The sequence below is a fragment of the Rousettus aegyptiacus genome, unplaced genomic scaffold, assembly GCF_014176215.1.
Source record: "Rousettus aegyptiacus isolate mRouAeg1 unplaced genomic scaffold, mRouAeg1.p scaffold_m13_p_4, whole genome shotgun sequence".
Taxonomy (NCBI): Eukaryota; Metazoa; Chordata; class Mammalia; order Chiroptera; family Pteropodidae; genus Rousettus; species Rousettus aegyptiacus.
The window spans coordinates 126,361,032-126,386,691 of record NW_023416307.1 but is presented as its reverse complement, the minus strand read 5'-3'; the positions used below and the strand labels follow the sequence as shown (position 1 = coordinate 126,386,691).

The window sequence follows — 25,660 nt, the reverse complement described above, 5'->3', positions numbered from 1 at the left end:
GTTATCAGGCATTTGCATATTTCCTCTGAGAAGTGCCCATTGGTACGTTCATTTCCTTTATTGGATTGTTGGACTTTTTATTAGATTATAAAGGGTTTCTTAATATATTTTGGGTACGAGCTCTTTGTCAGAATTATGTATTGTAAATATGTTCTCTAAGTCCGCGGTTCACCTATTCATTTTCTTAATAGTCAGTGTCTTTTGTTGAATAGAAGTTTTAATGTTAATCAAATCTAATTTATGAAATTTTAGTTTTATTATTAGTGCTTTCTATGTCCTTCTGAAAAAAAAAATCTTTCCTGGAAGTCACTAAAATGCTCTCCTATTTTCTTCTAAAAGCTTTATAATTTAAGCTTTCATATTTAAGTTTGTGACCCATCTGAAATTAATTTCTGTGGTGTGTGCTGCAAAGAAAAGATTGTGGTTAATTTTCTTCTATGTAGACATACAGAGGTTTCTGCAAAATTTGTTGAAAAGGATTTATTTCTTCATAAAATTGTTTTGGTACTTTTGTTGAAAACCAATCGACTGCATAAGAATAGGTTTATTTTGGATTCTATTCTGTTTCATTGACTTATTTATTTATTTTTATGCCAGTATCACAATATTTTGATTAGTGTAGCTTTATAATAAATCTTGGAATCAGGCAGTGTGAGGCCTCCATATTTGTTCTTCTTTTTCAAGATTATTTTGGCTATTCCAGGTTCTTTGCATTTCCATATACATTTTAGAACCAGCCTGGCAATTTCTGCAAAAGCTCCTATAGAGATCTGAATTAGAATTGCATTGATCTCATGGATCAATTTAGGAAAAAATTGAAATGTTAACAACCTTGAGTCTTCCAGTCCATGAATACGATGTTTCTCATCATTTATTAAATCTTCCTTAATTTTCTTAGCAACGTTTCGTAGTTTTGTGTCTGCGTTTTGCACTTTTTGTTAAATATATCCAGATATCTACATCAGAAATAATTAACAGTGAAATTTATTGCCACTTCTTTACATTGTTTTCTGATCTACAAAGTATTCTGGTTTATATCAAAATTTAATTCAAGGAGAAATACATATTGTCCTCTTTATAAATAGTATACGTTTTTGTATAATGTTTTTATTTTGAAACAATTTCAAACTTACAGAAAATATGCAAGTATAGTATAAAGGACTTCTTTTCTCTTGAATTATTTGAAAGTAAATTACCAACCTGATATCCTGTTATTCCTGAATACAGACATTATCCTACATAACCACAATACAACCATCAAAATCAGGAAATAAACTCTGAGCCTCAGATCCTATTCAGGTTTTACCAATCGTCCCAATAAAGTCCTCAGTAGCAAAGGTTCCAATCAAATCACGTGCTAGATTTGGCAAGTCTCTTTAGTTTTCTTCAGTCTGGAATAGTTCTTCAGTCTTTCTTTGGTTTTTATGACCTTGACACTTTTGAAGACTACATGTTGGTTATTTCGCAGAATGTCCCTCAGTTTGGGGGTGTCTGATGTTTCCTGCTGATTACATCCAGGCTGTGCATCTTCCATGTGGTTGGAACTGGCTGGAGCTGGTTGGAATTGGTTGGAGTGTCAGAAAAGCAGATGAGTGGTTCTCTCATTGTATCCTATTAGGTGACATGCAATTTCCATCTGCTCATTACTGCTGGTGTTCACTTTGATCATTTGATTAAGGTGGTCTGCCAGGCCCCTCCACTGTAAAACTATTCTTTCCCTTTGTAATTAGTAAGTTTTTGTGGGGAGCTGTTTTGAAACTATATAAATTAAAAGATCATGACAATTACCACTTGTCCTTAATACAGTTATGCCAAGGTCTTTGTCTCTTTAAATGGGCTGAAAACATAAAATATCTGCAAATCCTCTATCAAAAGCTCCATTTTTCTGAAGAAATTATGCTTCCACACTTTTTTGTTTTGATTTAAAAAAAGAAAAAAAGAAAACTAGAAAAGTCTTCTTGATGCCTTAAAGGGGATAAGAGAGTTGGACTGATGTCATGCTGGGTCCACAACTATAGTTCTGAGGAAAGTGATGGAAAGGTTCAGAAGAGCCCCCACCCCCTCTCTCACAACAGTCACTTTCAAAGGCTCATCTGTCAGTCAGTGGCAGCAATCTGTGGAGCATCCCTGTGGTGGGATGAGCCACACCATACCAGCGGTGAGGCCAGGGCCCTTTGGACAGTTGAAGAATCGCCCTCCTAGGAGCAGGAACAGAACAGTATGGGTAGGGAACGAATGGGGAATGTATGGCACCTTTCGACCACACTGTCTCTGGATGTCTTACGATTTCTGTCTCAGTTGCAGAAAGAACCCTAAATAGTCTTACCCAGAAAGAGGACAGGGTTCCTGGGTTGACAGGCCATAGAGCATTGCTCTCAAGGAGTTGACCTGGTAGAGAGATAATGCTTACACGGATGCCTCAGTACATGCCCCCTTTCCCTCCCCCATCAGCAGATTGGAAAACTTACTTTGAGTACAGCATTACACTCAGAGCTCTGGGTAAGAGAGATGAAAAATAATTGCTAAAACCTGTTATTACCCCCAAAGGGGATATATGGTATAGACACATGAGAAGATAATCATATGAGGCAAAAATTTTAGAGACACCAGAGACAGGATTCAGACCAGCCTGGAGGTATCTAAAGGAGTCTATCACAACAACTCTGCAGGTTATATATTATCCCTCCTGTTTACAAAAAGGATTTAGAGGCCCAGAGAGGTTGAGGAAATCCTTCAAGCAGCAATAAGTGCTAGGACTAGGTGCTTAGAATTTATTTGCAGAACTCTAGACTACCAGAACATCAAGGCTAAAAGAATCTACGGGTTGATTCATCCAACATCCTCATTCTACAGATGGGCAAGCTTATATAGCCGAGGGAGGTTATGTGATTATCCAAAGTCCCAGAGTTGGCTAAGAGAAGAGTCAAGAACTACATCAAGTCTTTGGGCTTCTAGTCCAAAGCTCTTCCCTCCTTCTATATGCTATCCTTAGACTGACATTGCTTTCTCTCTTTCCAAATCACTAGGCGTTTGAAATTCTTGTGTGAAGTGCTGGTACCACCAAGGACAATGAAAGAGAAATCATATATCTCAAGACCACTGCTGCTCTACTATCCAGGAGGTATTCTGATGGGCAGAACTGACTATGAGGCATTGTTAAGTGCGCTTTAAAATGTACCCATAGAACAGATCATCCATATGGTCTCCTTATGACAAAGCACTCCCTCCCAATTCCACGGCAGGTGCCTGCATGTTTTTACTCTCATTTTAGAATCACCAACTACTTATTGTCCGGGACCAGAAAAAAAGAGCAAATACTGTCTTACAGATTCACTTGTCCTAGACACAAATGAAGTAAGGCACTTTATATGAAAAAATGCACAGCACATAAAATACCAAAACATATTTGTGAAATAAATGAATGATTGAAAAGAGCAGTTGTGGGAGAACTAGGTCTCTGGAGAGCACACGGTTACAGATGCATGCCCAAGCTCAAAAGAACCTATATTATATTCTTGCAGTAAGTTGCAATTATATTTAAGCAAACGAAAAAAGTTATACTGAATTATATTGCTCGATATTTTCTTGGTTTTGTAGTTTTATTTTAACTCATGTTTGGATTTTAAGGCTGCATAAGCATTATAAGCATAAAGAACTTAAACCTAATGTTATGTTTGCTTGTAGTCAAGGGTACAAAATATTTGTCCCCACTAGGGGTCCGAGATCTATATTCAAGCTTGAGAACACTGTCATATACTGCCAGCAAACAGAACATCACTTCTATATTACACTTTCCGTTCCACGCTGTCCTCCTCATCCCCCAACCCCAACCCCAGTGCTGGAAGCAAGCGCCCCTTGAAGCTTACCTGCAGGGCAGTTTCCTTCTTCTTGCTGCCCATGGCCCTGCAAAGAAGACAGAAGCCCTGTTACTGCTGGCTCGAGCCTGCCCGGGGCCGCAGCCTCTCAACAAACAGCTTCGCGGATCAGCGAGCCTCCTTTAGACAAAGCATCCCCTCCCCAACCACCCGTCCCTTTAAGGTAAATATAAGTGGGAGCAAATAAATGCACTGATGAAAAATAAACACTGCACAGGGGAAGCGGAACCTGCAGCCCATGAGCTTTTGGCTTGCCAGGGAGTTTTTCTGCGGATTTGTGAAACCCCTTCCTAGCCGCAGAGCCTGCCGAATGGCGCGCGCAGAGGCCGGAGTAAGAGCTCCAGGCGAAGGCATCAGAGCGTCGGCATAAGAATTTGGGAGGAAAAAAAGGCCATAAAACACTTATTCCTACTCTTAAGTGTATTCCTGAGAAATTGAAATACGGCGAACTCTTTCTACAGGTGCACGGTCTTAAACGTGCCGCTAGAGTTTCCAACTCACTCTGCGGCAACTCAGCCGCGGTCGTCATGGCAACACAGCCTAATGCCAAATCAGCCAGGTAATAAACTTGCGTACATGTAAGCCACGCCCCCTCTGAGCCCCGCGGAAAGCAGGAGAGAGTCCCGCCCCCTGCCATCGGAATTGGACTGAACGAACGCTTTCATTGGCTGAGGCGTTTGTCAGTATCTGGGGAATTTGGACCCACTCAGCAGAGACCCATGCTTCTAGGTGTTACATAGTCGCATAGCTGAATCCCTGCATCTCCCCTACCCTACCAGGGCTGGTGTGCAGTCTTTTTTTTTTTTTTTTTTTTTTTTTTTTTTTTTTTTTACCGTTTCTTAATGGATGCCAGGATGAGTGGCTCCACTTTTTGAAGGATCTAGAGCGGTTCCCTTTAAGACAAAGAATACAAAATTACAAATCCAAAATGAGGTATGAAAGTCAAGTGGAATAAATAAATAGGAAACAGTTACAAACATGGTGTGAATAGTCTATACCAATTTAAAGACAGATTGTCAGTGGATAAAAAAGGCTCAATTGTGTGTTGTCTGCAAGAAATCCATTTTAAATATATAAAGACACAGACAAGTTAAAGGTAAAAGGGTGCAGAAAGCTATGCCATGTTAATGCTAATGAAAAGAAAGCTGAAATAGCTATGTTAATTCAACTGAAGCAGACTCCAGAACAAGGGAATGTAGCAGGGATGAAGAGAAGGCATTACATAATGTTAAAGGGATCAATTCTCTGGGAAGACAGAACAATACGTAATGTGTATGTACTTAACAGAGCATCAAAATACACAAGGCAAAAACTGATAGAACTGCAAGGAAAAATAGATAAACCCACTACTATTATTGAAGACTTCACACCGCTTTTCTAGTAATGAGTAGATCCAGCAGGCAGACAATGAACAAGGATATAGCTGAACTGAACGACAACATCAATAAAATTGATCTCATTGACATTTAAGCAATAAGTCATCCAACAACAGCAGAATACAGATTCTTCTCAAGTTCACATGGAACATTCACCAAGAGAAACCATATTCTAGGTCATAAAACATACCTTAACAAATTTAAAAGACTAGAAATCATACAGAGTATGTTCTCAGATCACAGTAGAATTAAACTAGAAATCAATAACAGCTGATAAAAGAAATAAAAAAGATTTAAATAAATGGAAAGATATTCTATGTTCATAAATAGGGAGAATCAATATTGTTAAGATGTCAGTTCTTCCCAATGTGATGTATAGATTAAACACAATTTCAGTCAAAATCCCAGCAAGATAGTTTGTGGAAATCAACAAACTGATTCTAGAGTTTATACGAAAAGGTAAGAGACATAGAATAACCAACTTGATACTGAAAAAGACTAACAAAATTGGGAAACTCACGCTACCAGACTTAAAGACTTACTATAAAGCTATCATAAGGAAGATGAAATGATATTAGTGAAAGAATAGATACATAGATCAATAAAAGAGAGAGTCCAGAAATAGACCTATACAAATGTAGTTAACTCATTTTTGACAAAGAGACAAAGTAAAGTCCATGAAGAAAGGCTAGTCTTTTCAAAAAATGATATTGAAATAATTGGACATCCATTTGCAAAAAAAAAAAAAAAAATCTGGACACAGACCTTACACCTTTCACAAAAATTAACTCCATGGATCATAGACATAAATGTAAAATGCAAAACTACTAAATTTCTAGAAGAAAACATAGGAGGAAATCTATGTGATCTCGAGTATGGCAATGACTTTTAAGATATAACACCAGAAATATGATCCTTGAAAGCAAAAATTTTAAGTCGGACATTATTGAAATTAAACATTGTGCTCTGCAGAAAACTGTTGAAAGACTGAAAAGACCACCCATAGACAGGGGGAAAAATATTTGTAAAACACATATCTAACAAATGACCTTTATCCAAAATATACAAAACTCAACAATAAGAAAACAAACAACCCAATATAAACATGGACAAAAGATCTGAAAAGATACTTCATCGAAGAAGATATATAAATGGAAAGTAAGTAAATAAAAGGTGCTCAACCTCATTTGTTATTAGGGAATTACAAATTAAAACAATAAGGAGATACTTCTGCCCATGGTATATTAGGATGGCTAATAACCAAACCCTCCCCCCCCAAAAAAAAAAAAAACTGACAGTGTTAAATGCTCGTGAAGATACAGAGCAGCAGGTCTCATTTATTGATGATGGGAATGCAAAACGCTACAGCCACTTTAGAAGACAGTTTGGCAGTTTCTCACAAAGCTAAACAGTCTTACTATACAATCCAGCAGTCATGCGCCTACATATTTACCCAGTTGATTTAAAATTTATGTGTGCACAAAAACCTGCACATAATGTTTATAGCAGCTTTATTTATAATCACCAAAATTAGCCGAAATCAAAATGTCTTTCAATAGATGAATGAATAATCAAACTGTAGCACATTCATACAATGGTATCTGAAAGACACAGGATTGCAAAATTGGTCTACTAGATGCAAGTGGTGTTTGTTGCCACAGGATGGTGGTTACTCAAGCTCTAGAATAGTTTGAAATATCCCTTAGAACTTAGTTCCCAAAATAAAATTCAAACCAGACACTAAACTTCTGCCAGCACACTGAAAGAAACTTTGTATTCTTTTTGAAAGGGTTAGATTTCTCACCATGTAGTTTCTACTATAAAACATGGTCACATTTTTGCCAGGCCAGACCACAGAAACAAACTCGGGGGAACCACGTATCCCCAGTTTTCCTGGGACACCCCAGTTTTACACTGTTGTCTCATGCAATTATTAATAGCAATACTTTTTACTTTCAAAAGTGTATAGTTCGAACCATATGGAGCCTCTTAAATTTTGCCCCCAACAGATGATCTTGAGTCACCCCAGCTTTTTACAAATTGATTTAATAAAATTACCATCTTTTACATATGGGTCAGTGATTTCATTGCTTTGCCCAAAAATCAAATATCTTTTTCAAAGACATCTATTTTAATTACACCTGCCCTAAGGAAAACCCTTTTTTGGTTTTTCTTTGTTCAATGCAAAAATGTCTAACTTTAAGGGTTACTACTGTGTTTTGGAGTCTGAAAGATTAAACAAACAAACAAACAAACAAAAACCAACAACAACAAAAAAGCTCCACCTTATTCTTTCTCTTGCAAGTCACGTTCATTGCCACAAGGTGGTGATTTACTCAAGGGAAATCTTTCTGTGATCCAAATTGTTCACCAGAAACATTTTATTTATGAAAACACTTCAGAACTGTGATGTAACTGTGTAAAACAAGAATGAACCTACTCATTTTAAGAGCATATTACGAACCAATGCAGGCTATGTATCTGCCCAGATAACTTCCAGTTTTTCATCTAAGATAAGGGTATATACCTACATCTTTGTCTAGGCTGATACTTCTCTACTTCCACATATTGTGTTTTCTTTTTCTATAAGTAACAGCATGCCCCTATTATGAGGTAAGCAGCTGGAAGTAGTAGAACTGGGGGAGCTTTAGAGTCAAACAGACTTGGGTTGGAAGCTGGACCTACCACCTACTACCTCTGTGAGCTTCAGTACGTTATGAAGCTTCCTCAGCCTCATAAAATGAGGAATATAATACCTACCTTTCAGAAATATTATGGAGAGAGATAACATTGTTGTTGTCAAGATATCGTATTCTCTTTTTAGAGTGTGGGATCGCTGCTGGGAGACAGGTCCCAGTCAAGGATCACATGGATCACCCCTTTGCTTACAGCCAGATAGAAACATTTGACTAGTTTTCCTCAGTCCAGGTGGCAGTGATGAGTTTTACTTCCTGGGCCCAAATGGTGAAGTATCAGATGCGGAATCCTACATATTCTGTCTCCATCTGCCAGTTTGGTGTTACCAGGATGGCTTAATGGCCAGAAGTTTTAAGATTTCGATGAAATTTGATTGATAATTTTTTTAATTCTATGTTTATTGGTTTGTTTTTTTTTTTTTTGTCCTGTCTCAGAAATCTTTTCCTAAAGAATCTTTGCCTGCCCCTGGTCATGAAGATATTCCCCTTATTTTCTTCCATGAATTATTAAAAAGTTATAATACTAGGAATTATAAAAAATTATGAAGAAAGGAATTATTTAAAATTTACATTTAGGCCTATGATCCAACTCAAATTCATTTTTAATTGCAATTTTTACTGAGATAATTGAAGATGTATGCAGTTGTAAGGATAACACAGACAAATTCTTTGTACACTGCTCCATTTCCCCTAATGGTAACAATTTGCAAAACTATAGTATAATATCACAATCAGGATATTGATATCAATATAATTTACCCCACAGATTTCCCCAGTTTTAGTTGTACTCTGTGTGTGTGTGTGTGTGTGCGTGCATGTGCATGTGTGTGTGTGTGTGTGTGTGTGTGTATTAGAGTCTATAAAATTCTATCACCTGTGTAGGTTCGTGTGCCCACCACCATAGTCGAATTCCTGAACACAGTGATCTTTGTGGTTCCCGACACCCCATCCTCAACCTCTGGCAACCACTATTCTGTCCACCATTTCTAAAATTTTGTCATTTAAAAAATGAAATATAAATCATATCACATAGTATGTCACCTTTGGGGATTGGCTTTTCTTCACTCAGCATAATTCCCTTCTTCTAAGTTGTTGCATATATTTCATTCCTTTTTTATTGCTGCATATTCTACAGTATGGGTGTACCACAGTTTGTCTCAAATAAATTTTGTGTGGGATGTGAGGTAGGAGTCAAGATTCATTTTTATTTTTTTTTCATATGGCTTTCTGGTTGTGGAGCACCATTTGTTGAAAAGACTTTCCTTTACTCCGTTGGATTGCTTTGGCACCTTTGTCAGATAGTGATCGGTTGTTAAGTGTCAGTTTCTTTCAGGACTCTTTAGTCTATTCCACTGATCTATTTGTCTATGCTTATGCCAGTACTCCACTATCTTGATTGCTCTAGTTCCATGGTTATGGACTGAGTGTTTGTGTTTCCTTGAAATTCATATGTTGAAACCTAATGTTAATGTGATCGTATTATAAGGTGATTAGGTCATGAGATTGAAGCCCTCGTGGATGAGATTAGTGCATCTACAAGAAAAGCCCAGAGAGCTAGCTAGCTCTTGTTCTGCCATGTGAAAACACAAGGAGAAATCAGCCATCTGCAACCAGGAAGAATACCTTCACCAGAACCTGTCCTAGCTGGCACCATGATCTCTGACTTCCAGCCTCCAGAACTGTGAGAAATAAATTTCTATTGTTGATAAGACAGTTCATGGTATTTTGTTATAGCAATCTGAGCTAACTAAGACATGTAATAAAATAAGTTTTAACATCAGGCAACCAAAGTGTTTCAACTTTGTTTTTATTTTTTTGAAATTGCTTCAACTATTCTGTCTTTTGATTTTCCTATAAGTTTCAGAATTAACCTGTTAGTATTTTATTAAATCCTGTTGGAAATTTGATTAGGATTGCATTGAATTGAAAGATTAACTTGGGGAACCTTGACATGTTAATAATATTGAGTCTTCCAATCTGTGAGTATGGCGTATTTTTCTATTTATTTACTCTTTCATTTCAGCAGTGTTTTATAGTTGTTGTAAATCATTTCTATTTCATTTATTAATGGTATTATTAATAAACTTGCTTTTATATTTTTACTTTTTTTTCCAATTATGTGCTTCCAGTTCACAGAAATACACCAGTTTTTGTATATTAACTTTGTATTCTGATACCTTGCTAAATTCATCTACTAGTTCTAGTAGTTTTTTGTTGCTTGTGAGGCTGACTTTGCGAATACAAGTTAGTAAGCTACAAACTGGAAGTAACCAGTCTCTCTGCATCGGACTGTGTATTTTCTAGTACTTTCTTCATGTACTAGAAGTCACTGGGAAGTTCCCATCAAACTGCTGATTTGTATTGTGGGTGTTTGTAGGGCAGATTGTCCCAACTTTCTGGTGACTCTTATCATGCAGCCCTCGGTTCCCATGATAAGTGGGACTTTTGGGTCTGTGCACCCACCACTCAAGCTTATTGAGAGGTTAGAGGAGATGGCAAGGAGACATTCTGCACATTGTAGAGTAGTCTGATTACAGATTCTCCTGCTGGCAAACACCTCCCATGGGTCTCTCGCGTTTCTGCACATTTTCAAGCAGAGGCACTGACTGTATTTCTAACTGTCTTTTCAGGTATGTTTACACAGTGAACAACCTTGAAAGACAGAGATAATATATTCTAAAATAAAGGGCAGTTTTGCTTTCAGCCTTGGAGTATAGAGATAATGTCTCCCTCTATATAAAGCATATTTCCTCTCTGTGTGAAAGCTTTGGTTTCCTGAAACTCAGAGTTCTCCTATAACACAACCCACTGCATGTGCAGGTATACCTGGATACCTGGCCCTCTTTGCATTGTCCCATGGGAACTGAGGTTCAGAAAGCCTGTGAAAAATGCTAATCCTTTGGCTACTACTGTTGTCATGAGTGATAACCTATCTTTCACCTCCAATCCAGGAGTTTCATGTCTTCTTCCAATATCCATTGAACTATGGGAGGATAATTTGTTAGCTTGCAAGCAGGGTGTAATCTCAGACCTCATGGCTTCTGATAGCTCTAGAGAGGTGATTAGTTTTGTCCCTTGATTGTTTAGGTTCCTCTGGGAGATTGGAGAGCAGGACCTATTTCTCTTATAACTACCCATTAGAATAGAATTCCTTGTCTATCTATTTTGTCCAACAAAAGACACTTTTGAAGCAGATCTAGATCCCAGTTAACTCACAAAGACCTCATTACCAAAGGCTACTCCTTCAGTGCATCCCCTGAAGCTTCCTGAAGGATGCCCCCAAAGATTGAGGGCTTAATGCTAAATGACCTTCTGAATTCTCTAAACTTTGCTAATATTTATCGCAAAGATTTATGTGCATTTTGAAGTACTACGTACCTTACTCATATTTGTTTTAATGTAAAAGTGTTTTAAAATTTGAACTATCAGAGATTTAAAAATTGTTTCCTATTTTGTCAACAGGATGATGCTATTGGATTTTAGAAAATTGGGCTAAATTATAATAAGCAAACTCTGCATTTAAAGTTCAAAATCCAGGCAATTTTTCTTTCTCTGACTTGTTATTACAATATTTCAAATACTGAGATTCGTAAAAATATCTGGCTATAAATGACAATCATTCTTCCACTGTTTTTGCAAGCTGCGGCTGGATGATTATTATGAAGAAACGCTCAGGATGCTGGTCTCAGGCTCCCAGTTGCAAAATATCAACGAAGGTGTCTCCTGTTGAGAGGCCAGGCCACACTGTTCACGTGGCAGGGAATGGCTCTCGGCCAAGCTCTGCTTCTTATCAGCTCTGGGAAATGTTCATCAAAGGATTTTTTTTCAGTGAAGAAATATGTCTGATTTGTAAAAAATATTTTTTTACCCTGTTTTCAGCAGTTTAATACGATACGCTTGCATGTAGTTTTCTTTGTGCTTACCATTTCTGGAATTTCAAGCTCCTTGAATCTATGGATATAAGTCTTTCACCAGTTTTGGAAAATTTTCTGCCTTTATCTCTTTGAATATTATTTCTATCCCATTATCTCTCTCCTCTTCTTCTGGGATGCCAGAGATAGAAATGTTAGGTATTTGACTATATCCGCATGTCTTTTATGTTATTATCTCTTTCTCTGTTGATCTTTTTTTCTGTGCTTTAGTTTCAGTGTATTCTTGGTATGTCTTCTATTTCATTTATTCTGTGCTTAGCTGTGTTCAATCTGATATTAAACTTATCCAATAAGTTCTTGATTTTAGTTATTATACTTTTTAAGTTCTAGAATGTTATTTTATTTTACTTGTTTTTTTTTTTTGTAGATTTCACTTATCTGGTGACATTTTCTCTCCTTTTATCTATTTTATCCACCTTTTCCTTTACCATATTAATCTAGGTGAAGATAATTTGAATTTGTAAATATAATACACATACAGTGAAATGTGTAAAGTGTGCTAACCATTAATGCATAGCTTGTTGAATTTTCACATTTGTATATCTTCATGTAACTACTACCCAAATCAAGATACATAATATTTTCAAGCACTTCTTTCTTACACAGTTATCACTGCCCTATAGCCACGATCTCTATTCCGACTTCATAAAACTTCAAAAAGTGTTACTTTTTACTGGACTTCATATATGTTGCTTTTTGCATCTGGCTCCTTTCATTTAATATTATGTCCATAAGATTTATTTCTGTTGTTTATGTATCAGTACTTCATTATTATTTATTGCAGTAATTCCGTTATATGAATAAATCACAATTTATTTATTCATTCTTCAGTTAATAAATATTTGAGTGGTCTTCAGTTTGGGGGTTTTATGACTAAAACTGCTATAAATATTCTTATACATCTGTTTTGGTAAACATGTTTATTAATTTCTCTTAGGTATATACATAGAAGTAGGAATGTTGTGTCAAAAGGTAGGTATATATTTAGCTTTAGTAGATTCTGCTAAACAGTTTTTTAAAGCCAGTTATGCCAGTTATCAATGTATTGTCTCTCAGCTCCAAAACCAACCCTAATTACTTACTCTGTGGTAATGGAGCTGGACCCTGTAAACATTTCTCCTTTGTCATTTGGCACAATGTTAAGCTAAGTAGAGAGCCCTGACTGCCACTGAAGGGGAAAGAGACTTCTCTTCCTGGTTCTTATGTGCTTACTTGGCAGGTTCCTGCAGCACATGGTTCCTGCACATGTGGCAACCAGCATATCTCCATGGACAGCTTCCTCCAATACCCTAAGTCGACTTTTCCAGCAGCTCCCGCAGTGTGGCATCTTTCCATGAACGGCTTCCCTCAGAGCCCCAAAGGAATGCTTTCCAGTGAATTCCATCTGCACGGAACTTTAGTGATCTTCATCATCCAGTGGGACATGACCACACTGACTCCAACAAGGTACCAAGCTCAGTCTGGTGGAAGAAGATGAGGATCAGGACCTCATACAGGTTTGTTTCTTTCCGGGGTGCTCTGCCTCAGCCCTAAAGGCTGCTCTCTATATCTGCTTTAATTTATTCTTTAGAGTTCTCTTTTCCCCTTAGTAGATAGTCCTTCTTATACTTAGTAATTCTTTTATTAAAATTCCCTTCTCCAAATTACTATGTGGTTTTTGTATCCTGAGTGGACTTTGGCTGATACATGGATCTACCATTTTATACTTTTACCAGAAATGTGTGAGATTTCCAGTACCTCTACCATCATTGATTTTAAAGTCTTGTCTACTAACTTTGACATCTGAATGATCTGTGTATCTGCTTCTATTGTCTATTTTTTCTCTTGCTTACCAATTATATTTTTGTGCCTCTTCACCTGATTAGTTATTTTTTACTATGTAGACTAATATATGGGAGGTATAAAGACTTCAGATGATGTAATTTGCCAAACAAAGTGTTTCTTCTTCTGTTAAGCAGATGGGGGTGAAGGATGATCATCTCAATCCAGTGAAAAATTGAGCTGGGTTAGGGCTGAATTTCAATTTTTGCAAGACTGTATCTCTGGTTTACCACTGTTCCTCACATGTGGATTTTGATTGAGAAACTTGCAGCTCTCTGTATCTTCAGCCATGAAAAATTGTGGAGATTCAGCCCTGCCCCTCAGAGGTTCCCCATCCAGCTTTCCAGACTCTTGTTACCGTGGAGGTTCAAAATCTGGCAAATGTCACAAGACAGGAGCTGGCCTTGTGTTTGAGGCAGGCTATTTCTTCTTGGGATCCTTTGATTTTTAAGCATGGCAAGACTGTGGAAGATTTCACTCTGCTAATCAGATGCATTCTCAGGCCCAGAACTCAGCAAATGTCATGTGGAGAAAATTGGTTGTATTTTTAAGGCCACTTGTGTTTCAATTTGTCATTCTAGTACCATGTGGCCACTATTCGCTTTGCTGGTTTCTTTTTCCTCCATTAGAGGTCTTCTTTCTGGGCAAACTGTCCTAGGGGAGGGGAGAGGGAACAGATGGAGAGCCTCATCTCATTTTGTTACAGTAGGAGGAATGGCCTTCCACAACCTTCTTCATCCTGCCCAGAAGAGGAAATTTCCTAGGTTTTGAAAATCAGAAGTTTTTTTCTTTTCGAACTATTATCTCGAACCTGTGCTTCAAAATCTTAGAGTTGGCTTTTCTTTCTTGACAAATGTCTGCTGTAATGTTATTACCTTGAGGCTCTGGGTGTCAAAAATGTGAGTCAATATTTTTCAGACTATAGATCACAGCCCATTAGAGAGGTGTGAAATTAATTTAATGGGTCTTGCCAGAATTTTTTAGTAAAACGAATAGAATAGAATAGATGCAACAAAGAGCTGGTTTTTTGAGAAGGTTAATAAAATCGACAAACCCCTGGTTAGATTCACTGAAGAAAAAAGAGAAAGGACACAAATAAACAAAGTCAGGGATGAAAGGGGGAGAAATTATGACTGATATTGCAGAAATACAAAGGCTCATACAAGAAAGAATACAATGAAAAAGTAAATAACACCAAATTTAATAACCTAGAAGAAATGGACCAATACTTAGAAAAATACAACCTCCCTCGACTGAATCAAGAAGAACTGGAAAGTCTAAATAGAATAGAATAGAATAGAATAGAATAGAATAGAATAGAATAGAATAGAATAGCATAGCATAGCATAGCATAGATTGAGTGCATCACACATAGTAAAGATAGTATTCTTTCATGAAATTTTTGTTTCACGTGTGTGTGTATGTGTATGTTCTGGTTCATGATGTAAAACTTATTTGTTCTTATGGATTTAAAACTCACTGGACTTTAGTTTAAACAGAGGAAGAGCCAGAGAGGGGAGAATAAATTACCAGAAACAAACATATTAGTTGAGTATAGACAATTTTTTGGAGAAGTTTGTCCATGAATGGGAAGTAGCTTGATTGAAAGCTGCTCGTCTGGCCCCAGAGAGCAAGAGGGAGTCCATGTGAGGAAGGAACCATAAGCCTCAGGAAATATAAGCATCAGTGAAGAAAAATCTTGTGAGGTTTAGCTTCTAATGGGATTGGTGTGTGTGTGCATGTGTGTGTGTGTGTGTGTGTGTGTGTGTGTGTGGTGTGTGTGTGTTTATTTGGTGGGAGAAGGGGCAGGTGGGGGTTGCAGGGAGAGCTAACAATGAGATATGACTGAAGCTGAATTAGTAAAGGCCATGAAAACCCTGAGAGCAGACTATGTATTTCTTGGTGCCACATCATGGGCAGCCCAGGGAAGAAAGGCCTTGTAACAACTGACAAGAAGAAAGTTCAGCTGAAGAGATGAATAGGCATGGGGGTGGGGTGAAGCTCTTCTGCTAATGGATGGTTGGTGCTTCAGGGTCAGCAGAGGATCTAATTCCAGCCACAGACCTGAAGAGACTGTGACTAGAATGAGCGCCAGTATCCTCTTCACCTTCTCCCTACTTTTCCAACACCAAACACTCACACTACTGACCTGCCCATTGAGGCCCACAGACGTAGGAGAAAGAGTATAGACTCTGTAATGGCAAGACTCTGTATCTTTCTACTGGCTAGGTGAGACTGGGCTTGGGGGTCTCCTTATTTCTAAAGCAGAGTGGGTAAGACCTTCCGCACAGGTCACTGGGAGGTATGCAGGTCCATCGCTATGCCCTGGTCTGGCACACTTTGAGGGCTCAGGAGCTCAGAGCTGTTTTTACCTCCAACAACTACACTGGGGGACAGAGTTCTGGAGGAAGGTTGTGCCATAGTGACCTGGCTCCTGGCCCTGAAGTCTCCCAGATCCCAGGTTTGCCTACTAAACTCCCAGGTACCAGCTTGGGTTTGCTCTGAGGCATGACAGTCAACAAAGAGGAAAGCACAGGACACATTGTAGTGGATGAGGCACACTTGCTCGTGTCATTGAACAGGAAAGTTCTACTCTGGGTCAGCCCAGTGGTTCTGATCTTTCCCATGTTCTAAGAACTGGCTCCTGAACTGTGGCTGGCCTTGGAACTCAGGGCCTGAAACTGGCCTGAGTCCTGCCTAGGTTTCTAGCCAGGAGTCTGGCCTTCTACCATGCCCCAAACACACCTATCTAGCTACGCAGATCTATTGGAGTTTTTAGAAAGACTTTGGCTCACTCATACCTCAGTATATAAGATTTTTTCTCTCCTTAGCAGCCTAGATGATTGTTTTTTGTCCTTTGAGCCTCAAACATCACTTCTCACAAAAAGTCTGCCCTGGGCACTTGCTCCCACCCCACACTGGTTAGGTGCCTTTCTTCTGGGCTCCCACAGTTCATGGTACCTCTCTCTTCCACACCACTTACACCTCAGTGGCACTCTGAATTTGCTTAAAGGTTGGTCTCTGTCACAGTGCCTGGCACGTAATAGGTGGTCTAGAAGTTTTTACTGAATGAATGAACTATCAAACCCAGGCCTCACTTTTCTGCTCAGTGGCCCTGTTTCCTAAAGCCCCTATTTGCCAGCAATGGAGCCATGCTCAAAGAACAGAGGAGGCAGCCCAAATGGGACAGACGCTGTTGTAAGACTCCAGCCACAACCTGCAGGGTTTAATCTCACCATCGGAGAATCCCAGATACCTGCGTGTGATTACTAGCTGTTTAAATTCCATTTCTGAAGGGATAGATTATTAAAGATTTGTGCATGGAAATGGTATAAAGGCAAATCTTTGACTCTTGTGCGGACATTATCTCCACTCAAGCTGAGGGCAACAGTCTGGTCACTGTGCCAGTCAGGGGTCAGGAGAGGAGGTCTCTTATGGAGGCAGCCTATGCGGGGCTGGCAAATCACCAGAACACACAGACCCCTGCCCACCTCCCCCAAGGCCTGTGGTAAATGCTAGCGGGGAGGAAGAGGCAGTTTCCATGGCAAGATCCAGCCAGTCAAGGTAAATATCTGTCTCTCAAGCCCCCATTTCAATCAGTTTTTTAACTCTCTACTAAGGTGACATACTCTTGGTGGACCCCCATGAGGGGATCCATGAGGGGGGTCCATGGGACCTTCAGAGCAGCAGGTGGATGTGGGGATGCAAGGGGCAACAGGTGTCATCAAATGGCTGCATGGCTATCCGGGATGCCAATCAAAACCTGCATCAAACTGGGAGCCCTACGTGGCATGAAGGACTCAGGGCAGTGAGGGCGAAGCTCTCAAAATAATAGGGGATGGGTTCCTCGGATGTGTAAAGCTGGTTTCAAGTCATCATCAAGGTGTACCCACACACAGAACATCTTCAAAAATGACACTGATAATAAAAACTACCATGAGATACCACTTTTACCCAGTTAGGATGGCTATAATAAAAAAAAATGACGGACAATAACAAGTATTAGTGAGGATGTAGACACGCTGGAACCTTCATACATTTTTGGTAGGAGTGTAAAACAGTGCAGCTACTTGGGAAAACAGTTTGGGGGTTCTTAAAATGTTAAACATAGTGTATTACCCACAATTCTACTCCTAAGTATATATGCAAGAGAAAACATATGTTCATATGAATGAAGACTTGTACATGACTGTTTAGAGTAGCTTTATTCATAATACCCAAAAAGTACAAACAATCTGTCCATCAGCTGATGAACAGATAAATAAAATGTGCTGCACACATACAATGGGATATTATTCAGTCACGAAAAGGAATTAAGCGCTTCTACATGCTGCAACATAGATAAACCTTGAAAACATTGTGCAAAGTGTAAAAAGTTGGTCATCAAAGATATTAGTTGTATGATTTCATGTATATGAAATGTCCTGAACAGGCAAATCCATATGGACAGGAAGTAGATTGATTAGTGGTTTCCAGGGTGTTGGGGTCTGGGGAGGCAAGAAAGAGTGACAAAAAATGGGTACTTTTTTGGGCGGGGGGAGGGGGAGAAGAGGGGAAGGCTGTAATGAAAATATTCTGGAATTAGATAATTAGGATTGCACAACGTTGTGAATACACTAAAACCCACTGAATTGTATACTTCAAAAGGTGGAATTTTATGCTGTGTGAATGATTTTTTTTTTTTTTTAAGGGGAAAAAATGACGCCAATGGAGGAGTTAGCGGAACTGAAACAATGAAATAGAGCACGAGTGTTGCCTGTCCTGGTCGCATCCATCCAAATGAACTTTGGGCCCAGGAATGGTGTATCAAGAAGACCTGGGGAAGCGACGCTGGAGGCGGGATCTAGGGAGAAACGAGTCCCAGGGGTCTGAGGAAATGCGATTAAGGTGGCGATTCCGAATCACTTACGAATGAGAAGGCGTCCTTAGGCTCAGAAGTTGGCCAGGCCCAGCAGAGATCTAAAGGGAGCGCGGAGGCTCTTAAAGAAGCCCGGGCGAATTCCCCTTCTGCGTCCACCTTAAGGCCAGCTCCCTGGAGCCACGGGTCAGATCTGGGTAAGCGTAAGGGGCCCAGGCGGGAGGGGCGTAGGCAGCGGTGCCGGCAGCGGTGCCAGCCCCGTTCGGCGGCCGGGCTCGCGCGCCCTGCCGAGTCCCGGGAACTCGGCGCGGGTGGCCGTGACTCCACGGGCTGCGCGTCCTGGAGCGTGGATGGAGGCCGGGGCGGCGGGGTCGCGGCGCCAAGCCGGCTCCCCTAGCGCCCCCGCAGCGCTCTATTTTTAGCAGGCGCTGTTGTAATATAAGGAATGCGCCGCGCGCCAAGCGCTCCGGGCGCGCGCGGGTGCGCGGTCGCTTTAAGGAGGCGCCGGGGTGGGGACGGGCCAGAGCGGCTGGCGGGCCCGCGGGTCGGGAGCCGTCAGTCCCGGGCGAGCATGGAGGCGGCCTGAGGGCCGGAGCCCAGCCGCGGCTGGAGCGTGCGGTGAGTGGTGTCGGCAGCCGGGCACGCGGGGGCGGGCGGGGGGCGCGCTGCCCGCGGCCCGGGCTGGCGCTTTGTTCCGAGGCGGGAGGTGTGGCCGCCCCCCGCCCGGCCGTGCCCTCCTAGCGGAATGCGCGCTGGGACTGGCGATGAGTGGCCTTTTGCCCCCCAGCGCAGGCTCCCGCATAACGGCGTGTGATCGAGAAATCGGCCACGACCGAGACTCCAGTGGGAAGGGCCTGCCCACCGCCCCAAAAGCCCTTGTTATGATAACCGTCCTTGGGTTCCTTGTCTGCTTAGGCGAGAACCCGCGGGGTGGTGGGCAGCGGGACTCGGGGACGGGGGTCACTTTCTTCCCTTTTAAAATGGCGTTAACGAGCGCCGAGCTTCGCCGGGGGAGTTGTCAAATCCAGCTGAATAACAAAAAGCAGCCTGCTTCATAAACAGCCCTTCACTGTGCCTGAGACTTGAGGCTTGGGGTTTTGGTCACGAGGAGGGCCTGGCCCATTCATTGACCGGACCTGGCTAGGGCGCCCACCGTGTGTGGAACACAGTGCTAGCTTCTGCTCCTCAGGGAAGATAGGGGCACAAACCGGGGGACAGCCCAGCGTGGTCGGTGCTGGGATCAGGGAAGCATAGGGGTTGGGGTAGCAGACAGTGTGGAAAGTCAGGGAAGGACTGCTAGAGGAGATGATGCCTGGCAGGAGCTTGGGCACTGGGCACCCAATTAGACTGTCCGTGGCTGGGACAAAGCCTAGTCTGGAGAGGTGGACAAGGGGCCACTTTATCGAGGCCCTGATCACAGAGCTCTGGGCTTGACCCTCTTGCCTCCGTGGGCGCCTGCTGGTACCTGACCTCCTTGGGCTAGAATGGTTCTTGCTCCTCAAGGACTCCATTCTGTCCTGGATCTGACTAGAGAGGGTGACTGATAAGGTTCAGAATTGTGGCCTCCAAGGAGTGACTTCCCTGGCAACAGGAGTAATAAGGTGATCTGACTTAAAAAGCCCTGAAGCTCCATTGTAATAAGAGCAGTCAGCAGGGCTTACTTACACAGGCTAGACTCGAATGTGCTTGCTCATCATTTGACAAGACTCCTTCAGAGGTTTTATTATTATCCCCATATGCAGGTGGGGGACTGGGGCTAAAAGGATCAGTAATGTGCCCAAGAGACCATGATTTAGACTGTGCAGCTGTCGGTTCCCTCTGGTGAGGGTCGTTGTCCTGGGCTTGAAGGGTCCAGGTGCAGCCTGTGTTATGCTCTATTGACATTCACTGGTGGGTTGAAGCGTGGGGTGGTGAGCTGTTAGTATTAATGACTGACATGTGTCAGGGTCTATGCTGTGAATAAAGCACTTTCACTGAGACAGTTCTTAGAGTTTCTCCTTCTCTTCTGAGGGAAGAAACTTGAGCCTGCTAACATTTTGTAAATCTCCTAATTTCCTGTAAATCGCATGTCCCTGCTGACTGGGGTTGAAAATGTTTCAGGCCACAGTTTTCACCCTTGAGTCTATTCTCACTGCCCAGCAGCCAATTAGCTTCTCTGGCTGTGATTTATGGCGTAGTTTGCCCTTTTTCTGCCAGGGCAGGAGGCATGGGGCTTTGATGCTCTGGGATTTTCAAGGCTTCAGGGTCTGCCAGCCTCTTTCTGGGGAAGAGGGGGTGTTGAGTAAGCCAGGAGCTCTGGTGGAAATTGCTCCTCCCCCTAGAGGCCTCAACATTTCCTTATGGAGCAGGGGGGTCAAGGCCCTCTGCTGAGCCCTGGTGAGGCAAGCAGCAGTCTTCCAGGGTTGCCAGCTTTGCTCTTGTATAAGGCGATTTGTATTTTTCCACTACTAATGTTTTCACCTACATAAGACATTTTTGTGACAGGTATAACTTTTATTTTATTAGCTCTAACCAAAGGTGTTTCACGCTTTCAGTTATTTGAGCCGCTTATAAAGTGACAAGTTATTTATCCCCGGGGTTGGTTCCTGAGCTTGACTGATCACCTGGAACCAGGAAGGACCTCTGGGCTCTGATGAACTGAACTAGCTCCTGGGGTGACTGACCCTAATATCAATCAGAATTCCATGTTGACTAGCCTGCTGGATTGAGTGAGTTCTCGGGGAACTGTAACATCCGTTTTGTATTTCACATCTGGTATAGTCATTGCTCTACCCACAAAATGCCCGTAAATGGAGTGTGCCCCCCTGCAAGTGATTGAAAACATACCCGCTCATGAGCATTGTGTCATTTATGCCAACCACACTCGTGAACTAAGTGGGAACACATTCTTGTGGAAAGCTGAAATGTGCTCAAGTGTCTAGAGAGAGTGCATTGAGTTCCAGGAGTTCTGTACCTGCCAGGCCCTGGGCAGGCATCTGGTTGGCTATAAGGTACTGTTGCTTTTGGGGATGAGAAAAAGGAAGGAGCTGAGTGAGCTCCCAGTGTGCCCCGGGGCATCTGGTAGATGCCCATTGACTAAAAGCTGAGGAGAGAATTCACCTTTTCAGGAGAAATTTGTTGGTGGATCCTGAGGCCTTGCCAGCCTTCATAGTCTTAGGTGATGCCCCTGGGCCCTGTGGTACTCGATCAGTGGGAATGCTTTTGGTTGCAAATAACAAACTTCAGGTAATAGTGGGTTAAACAGAGTTTAGATCTCCCAAAGATGCTCTCAGTTTACATGAGGTCTGTATACACAGGGATGGGATATTAGTGCCACTTCCAGCAAGTGCTTGCATGGGACAGATAGCTAAGAAGACTGAGGGTCCGATGTGCAGAGCAATGGATTTTACCTTTTTGGGTCACAGTCTCTTTAATATGCCAATAAGAAGCCCAGGGAAAAGTTGCTTGGATATACAAAGTTGGGCATGCAATTCAAGGGATTCATGGATCTCAGGTTAGATCCTTTGGTCTAAGCCACATTATTTCACTACTGTTTATGTAGGACCTACTGTGTCCATCTGCCCACCAGGCCAGCATGCCATCTTGGTAGAGACAGGTGTCAAGAATGAAAATAGAGTGGGATGGCTGTCAGTTCTCAGCCTGTGTTGAAGTCTGTGCAGTCAGCCAGTGGGTCTGTCTTGTGGAACTGTGACCAAGAGGGCAATGCCACTGTTGCCTCATGCTCCATACTGGCTAAGATGACAGCTACGTTACACTCCTTGGTGCCCATCTCTAGTCTTCTAGGTAGTATTCTTGCTGCATGTGATGAGATTGTCCTGCTTATTTTCAGAGACTTGACCCCTGGTTCTCCTTGGCCTGGCCCCCACCACTGAGCCCCTAGGCATTTTTAGCTGTTGGCATGCTTCAAGGCAGCTTTCTGATGCCATCTTGTAGGGCGTCATGAAGTATCAATGTGCATTTAGCTTCTTAATGTCCCTGTCATTGTCATTTAGTATTCTTGGTAGCTTTACTAGGTGGGGCTTGCCAATGGCCAGTGGCCAAATGACAATGTGGGTCATTGCTGGTTGCTGAGGTGACATTCTGCATCTCATAGGGGCATATTCTTGTCAAGAGAACCTGGCATTCAGCCATTTAGATGGATAAAATATCATGATTTACGTCTGGGTTGTATTGCTAATGAGGTTTTGGAGAATGCCAGGAAAGGATTTGGCTGTGCAGCCAGTAGTGGTAGAATGATAGAGGGTGGGGTGGAGAGCTGGGAGCTCTGAGCTCTGGTTCGGGTCCTCTGTGACTATCTATAGGGCCTTGGGCGGTTCCTGAGCTGCAGGGGCCTAGGAACCGTCTGTGACTTCTCTGCCCAGCCTTCAGGGTTGTCATGGGGATTAGATAAAATACACCGATGAGAACATGCTTGGGAAGCCAGAAAGGGTTATAAAAATGAAGAGCATTATCAGCATTCAAGCAACCTTCAGATAACAGAATCATTGCCCCAGAGGGGGCCCCTGGAGCCTCTGTGGTCTGGATTCAGACCCAGTCGAGCATATTTCTCATAGTGGTGAAGGAGATGATTTTAGGTGGGACACATACGGCATCTTTTATTTTACTATATATTTGTTTATATGTATTATAAAAAGTGCAGCTATCACGTCCAACTTTTTTTTTATAATGGGTATTTAGCTCAGACTAAAGCTAAAGAAAGATTTTTAAGTGACCCCTTGAGTAAAAGCTGGGAAACTTTCAACAGGGAAGTCCCTCCCACACAGCCTGCGAGGCTTCAGGTGGACCCTCCTAGAGATAGGAAGATTGCTGCCCCTCAAGTCAGGCCACTCCATTTGAAGATTCTCTTATCCTTGCAAAGTTCATTCCTTTCTTCCCTTAAGCTGTCTCACTGGATCTATCCCACGTAAACTGTTGACAGTCATGTTTTTTCTCTAGCGTGAGCAGCACTACTTTCTTCAACTGCTCCTCAGATGGTGTGATTTAAAGACAGCTTCTCTGTATGTCCGCCTGCCTTTCCCTCTCTCAATCCCTCCCTCCCTTCCATCTTTCCTTCAACAAAGACTTGTGGGCTAGACGCTCTATATTCACCATCTTTCAACCTAACAATTTTGCTGTTAGCCTTTTACCAATATGGAAACCAAGGCCCAGAAAGGTTAAAGAAACCACTCACAGTCCTAGTCTGAGAAGGGGCCTGACCAGGGTCTGCCTGGTCTCGAAGTACACATTCCTTCCATCACACTGCTCCCAGAACTGGGTGACCAAAAACGACCTGCCTCTTCTCTCCCGGTATTCCTGGGACATGTCCTATGGGGGCATGATCATACATAATCAGTGCTGAGGTGGAGCAGAGGCTTCAGGAAGAGAGGGGACGGAGCAGCCTGGAGACAAGGAGGCAGCAGAAGCCACAGAGGTGCAGAAGCGGCTCGTTGGCAGACAGAGAGCCTAGATGGCAGTGGATTTCCCTGACTCTCATTAATCATACAGTCAGAAATGAACCCCTAAATCATTTGTGCACTTCATAAACTTTTTTTAATTTTGAAAAATAAGAAAAGGAAACATAAGGGATAATATAACAAGCACCGCGTACCCATTACCCAAAACGAACAGGTGCAAGGGTCTTGTCTGCACTTGACCCTTTTCAGAGTATTCCTCATCATTAGGCCTGGCTGGTCTGGGCCTGTCCTCAGCCTATGGTACACTTTTGGAGCCTTGTCCCTGAGTTTCCATGTGTTGGCTCTTATAGCCAATGTTCCCAGCTAATTCAATGAAAATGCCACCTAGGTGTCCATCAAGGTTGTTGATAGATGCTTTTGCTACCTATGACCACACTGGGGAGAAACCACCAGAGAGTAGGATGAGTATGCATTTTTAGATTTAGCCCTTTTCAAAAAAGTTGATTTACCCTCAAAAAACTCCTGCCTTAACCCTTGTGGACTCAGGCCAGGCTGTAGAGCATAATTTAGTCACAGCTGCCCAAACTGAACTGTCATTTAAATGGTGAATGTATATATTTGGAAAAGAGAGAAAAAGATGATTTTCTTTTTATAATTAGATGACAATGATTAGTTAAGCAGCTCATATTAAAAGATCTTTAACAAAATGCATTTTATCATCTAAAGTATAGAACTACTTTAAAGGAAGGAAAACTACAGTACAGTGTAGAACCTTTCTAATCCCTAACCTCGTCTTTGCAGCTATCCCTTTACTCAGCTTTCCCAGAAAAAAACACACAGGTGCTTGGTCCCTGGTCCTGGGGAGGGGGTGGGGTGGGGGACGCGGCTCTCCAGCTGCAGAGGTGGAAGCTCTCCATGACAGTGTCTCACCCAGCTGTTCTTGGCTGCTTCTTTCCACCCGCCGACTGACTCTCTAGCTGGAGTCTGATGCCATCCTGCTTGCATGGAGCTTGGGCTGGAGTTAGAACAGCAGAGGAATGCTGCTTTTTAAAGCTGGGCAGAAAAGATTCAAACACATCTGGAAAAGTCTTTCACACCCAGGCAGATCTCATTTTCAGGGCGTCACGCGTGATTGGGGACAAAGATTTAAATGAATTTCATAACAGAACGCTGGAAAGTCCTCTTTATTAAGTGATGAGAATGAATTGAAATGTTTTCTGTCCCCGAGTTGCCAAAAAGGACTCGGATGGAGATGCTGCAAAGCCAGCGAGGGCTGGGAACCCCAAGACCTCAGGAAGACCTGCATCATTGGTATTTGTCCCACCATAGAAGCCATCGGAGCCTGTACCAGTGAAGGCAGTAAAACATATTACAACACCAATTCCTATTTGATTATACAGAAATATATATATATATATGTTATGTTTGCAGGCCCGCTTTTATTTTTTCTCCAAATCCTGGTCGTTTGGGTTATTTTTTCTTAAACTTCTCCCTTCTAGCCATCTCTCCTTTGGCCCTAGGCTTAACATCTCTCACTTGGATTATGGGAATTGCATTGCAACTGTTTCACTATCTCTAATTTTGCCCCTTCTAAATCCATGCTAAAATTGACCAAAATGAAATATTTCAAAATTCCATTGGAGCATTGCTTATAGACCCTTTGATGAGTAAGGAGAAAGGACTAGTCCTAACAGATGCACTGTTCTGGC

At 41.9% G+C, this 25,660-nt stretch overlaps 2 protein-coding genes across 8 annotated transcripts in view; one reads left to right on the top strand and one right to left on the bottom strand.

Annotated features, from left to right (window-relative positions):
• Window positions 1–4,402, bottom strand: part of NME9 (NME/NM23 family member 9) — a 42,997-nt gene extending 38,595 nt beyond the window's left edge. For 2 of the 4 annotated variants that reach the window (XM_016151176.2, XM_016151173.2), the window contains exons 1-2: window positions 4,105–4,277; window positions 3,867–3,903 (exon numbers count right to left, since the gene is read on the bottom strand). In XM_016151176.2, the coding sequence (XP_016006662.2) occupies window positions 3,867–3,903; window positions 4,105–4,229 (162 nt within the window). In that variant the 5' untranslated portion in view covers window positions 4,230–4,277. The other 2 variants (XM_016151177.2, XM_016151174.2) reach the window with 2 other exon arrangements.
• Window positions 4,403–18,332: 13,930 nt separating this feature from the next.
• The window catches only part of MRAS (muscle RAS oncogene homolog), a 54,530-nt gene continuing 47,202 nt past the window's right edge, over window positions 18,333–25,660 (top strand). Inside the window, exon 1 of one of the 4 annotated variants that reach the window (XM_016151179.2) lies at window positions 18,333–18,755. The gene's annotated coding sequence lies outside the window, so the exon portion shown is untranslated. Of the gene's footprint in view, window positions 18,756–18,856; window positions 19,177–25,660 lie in introns of those variants that run through there. The other 3 variants (XM_036218944.1, XM_036218943.1, XM_016151178.2) reach the window with 3 other exon arrangements.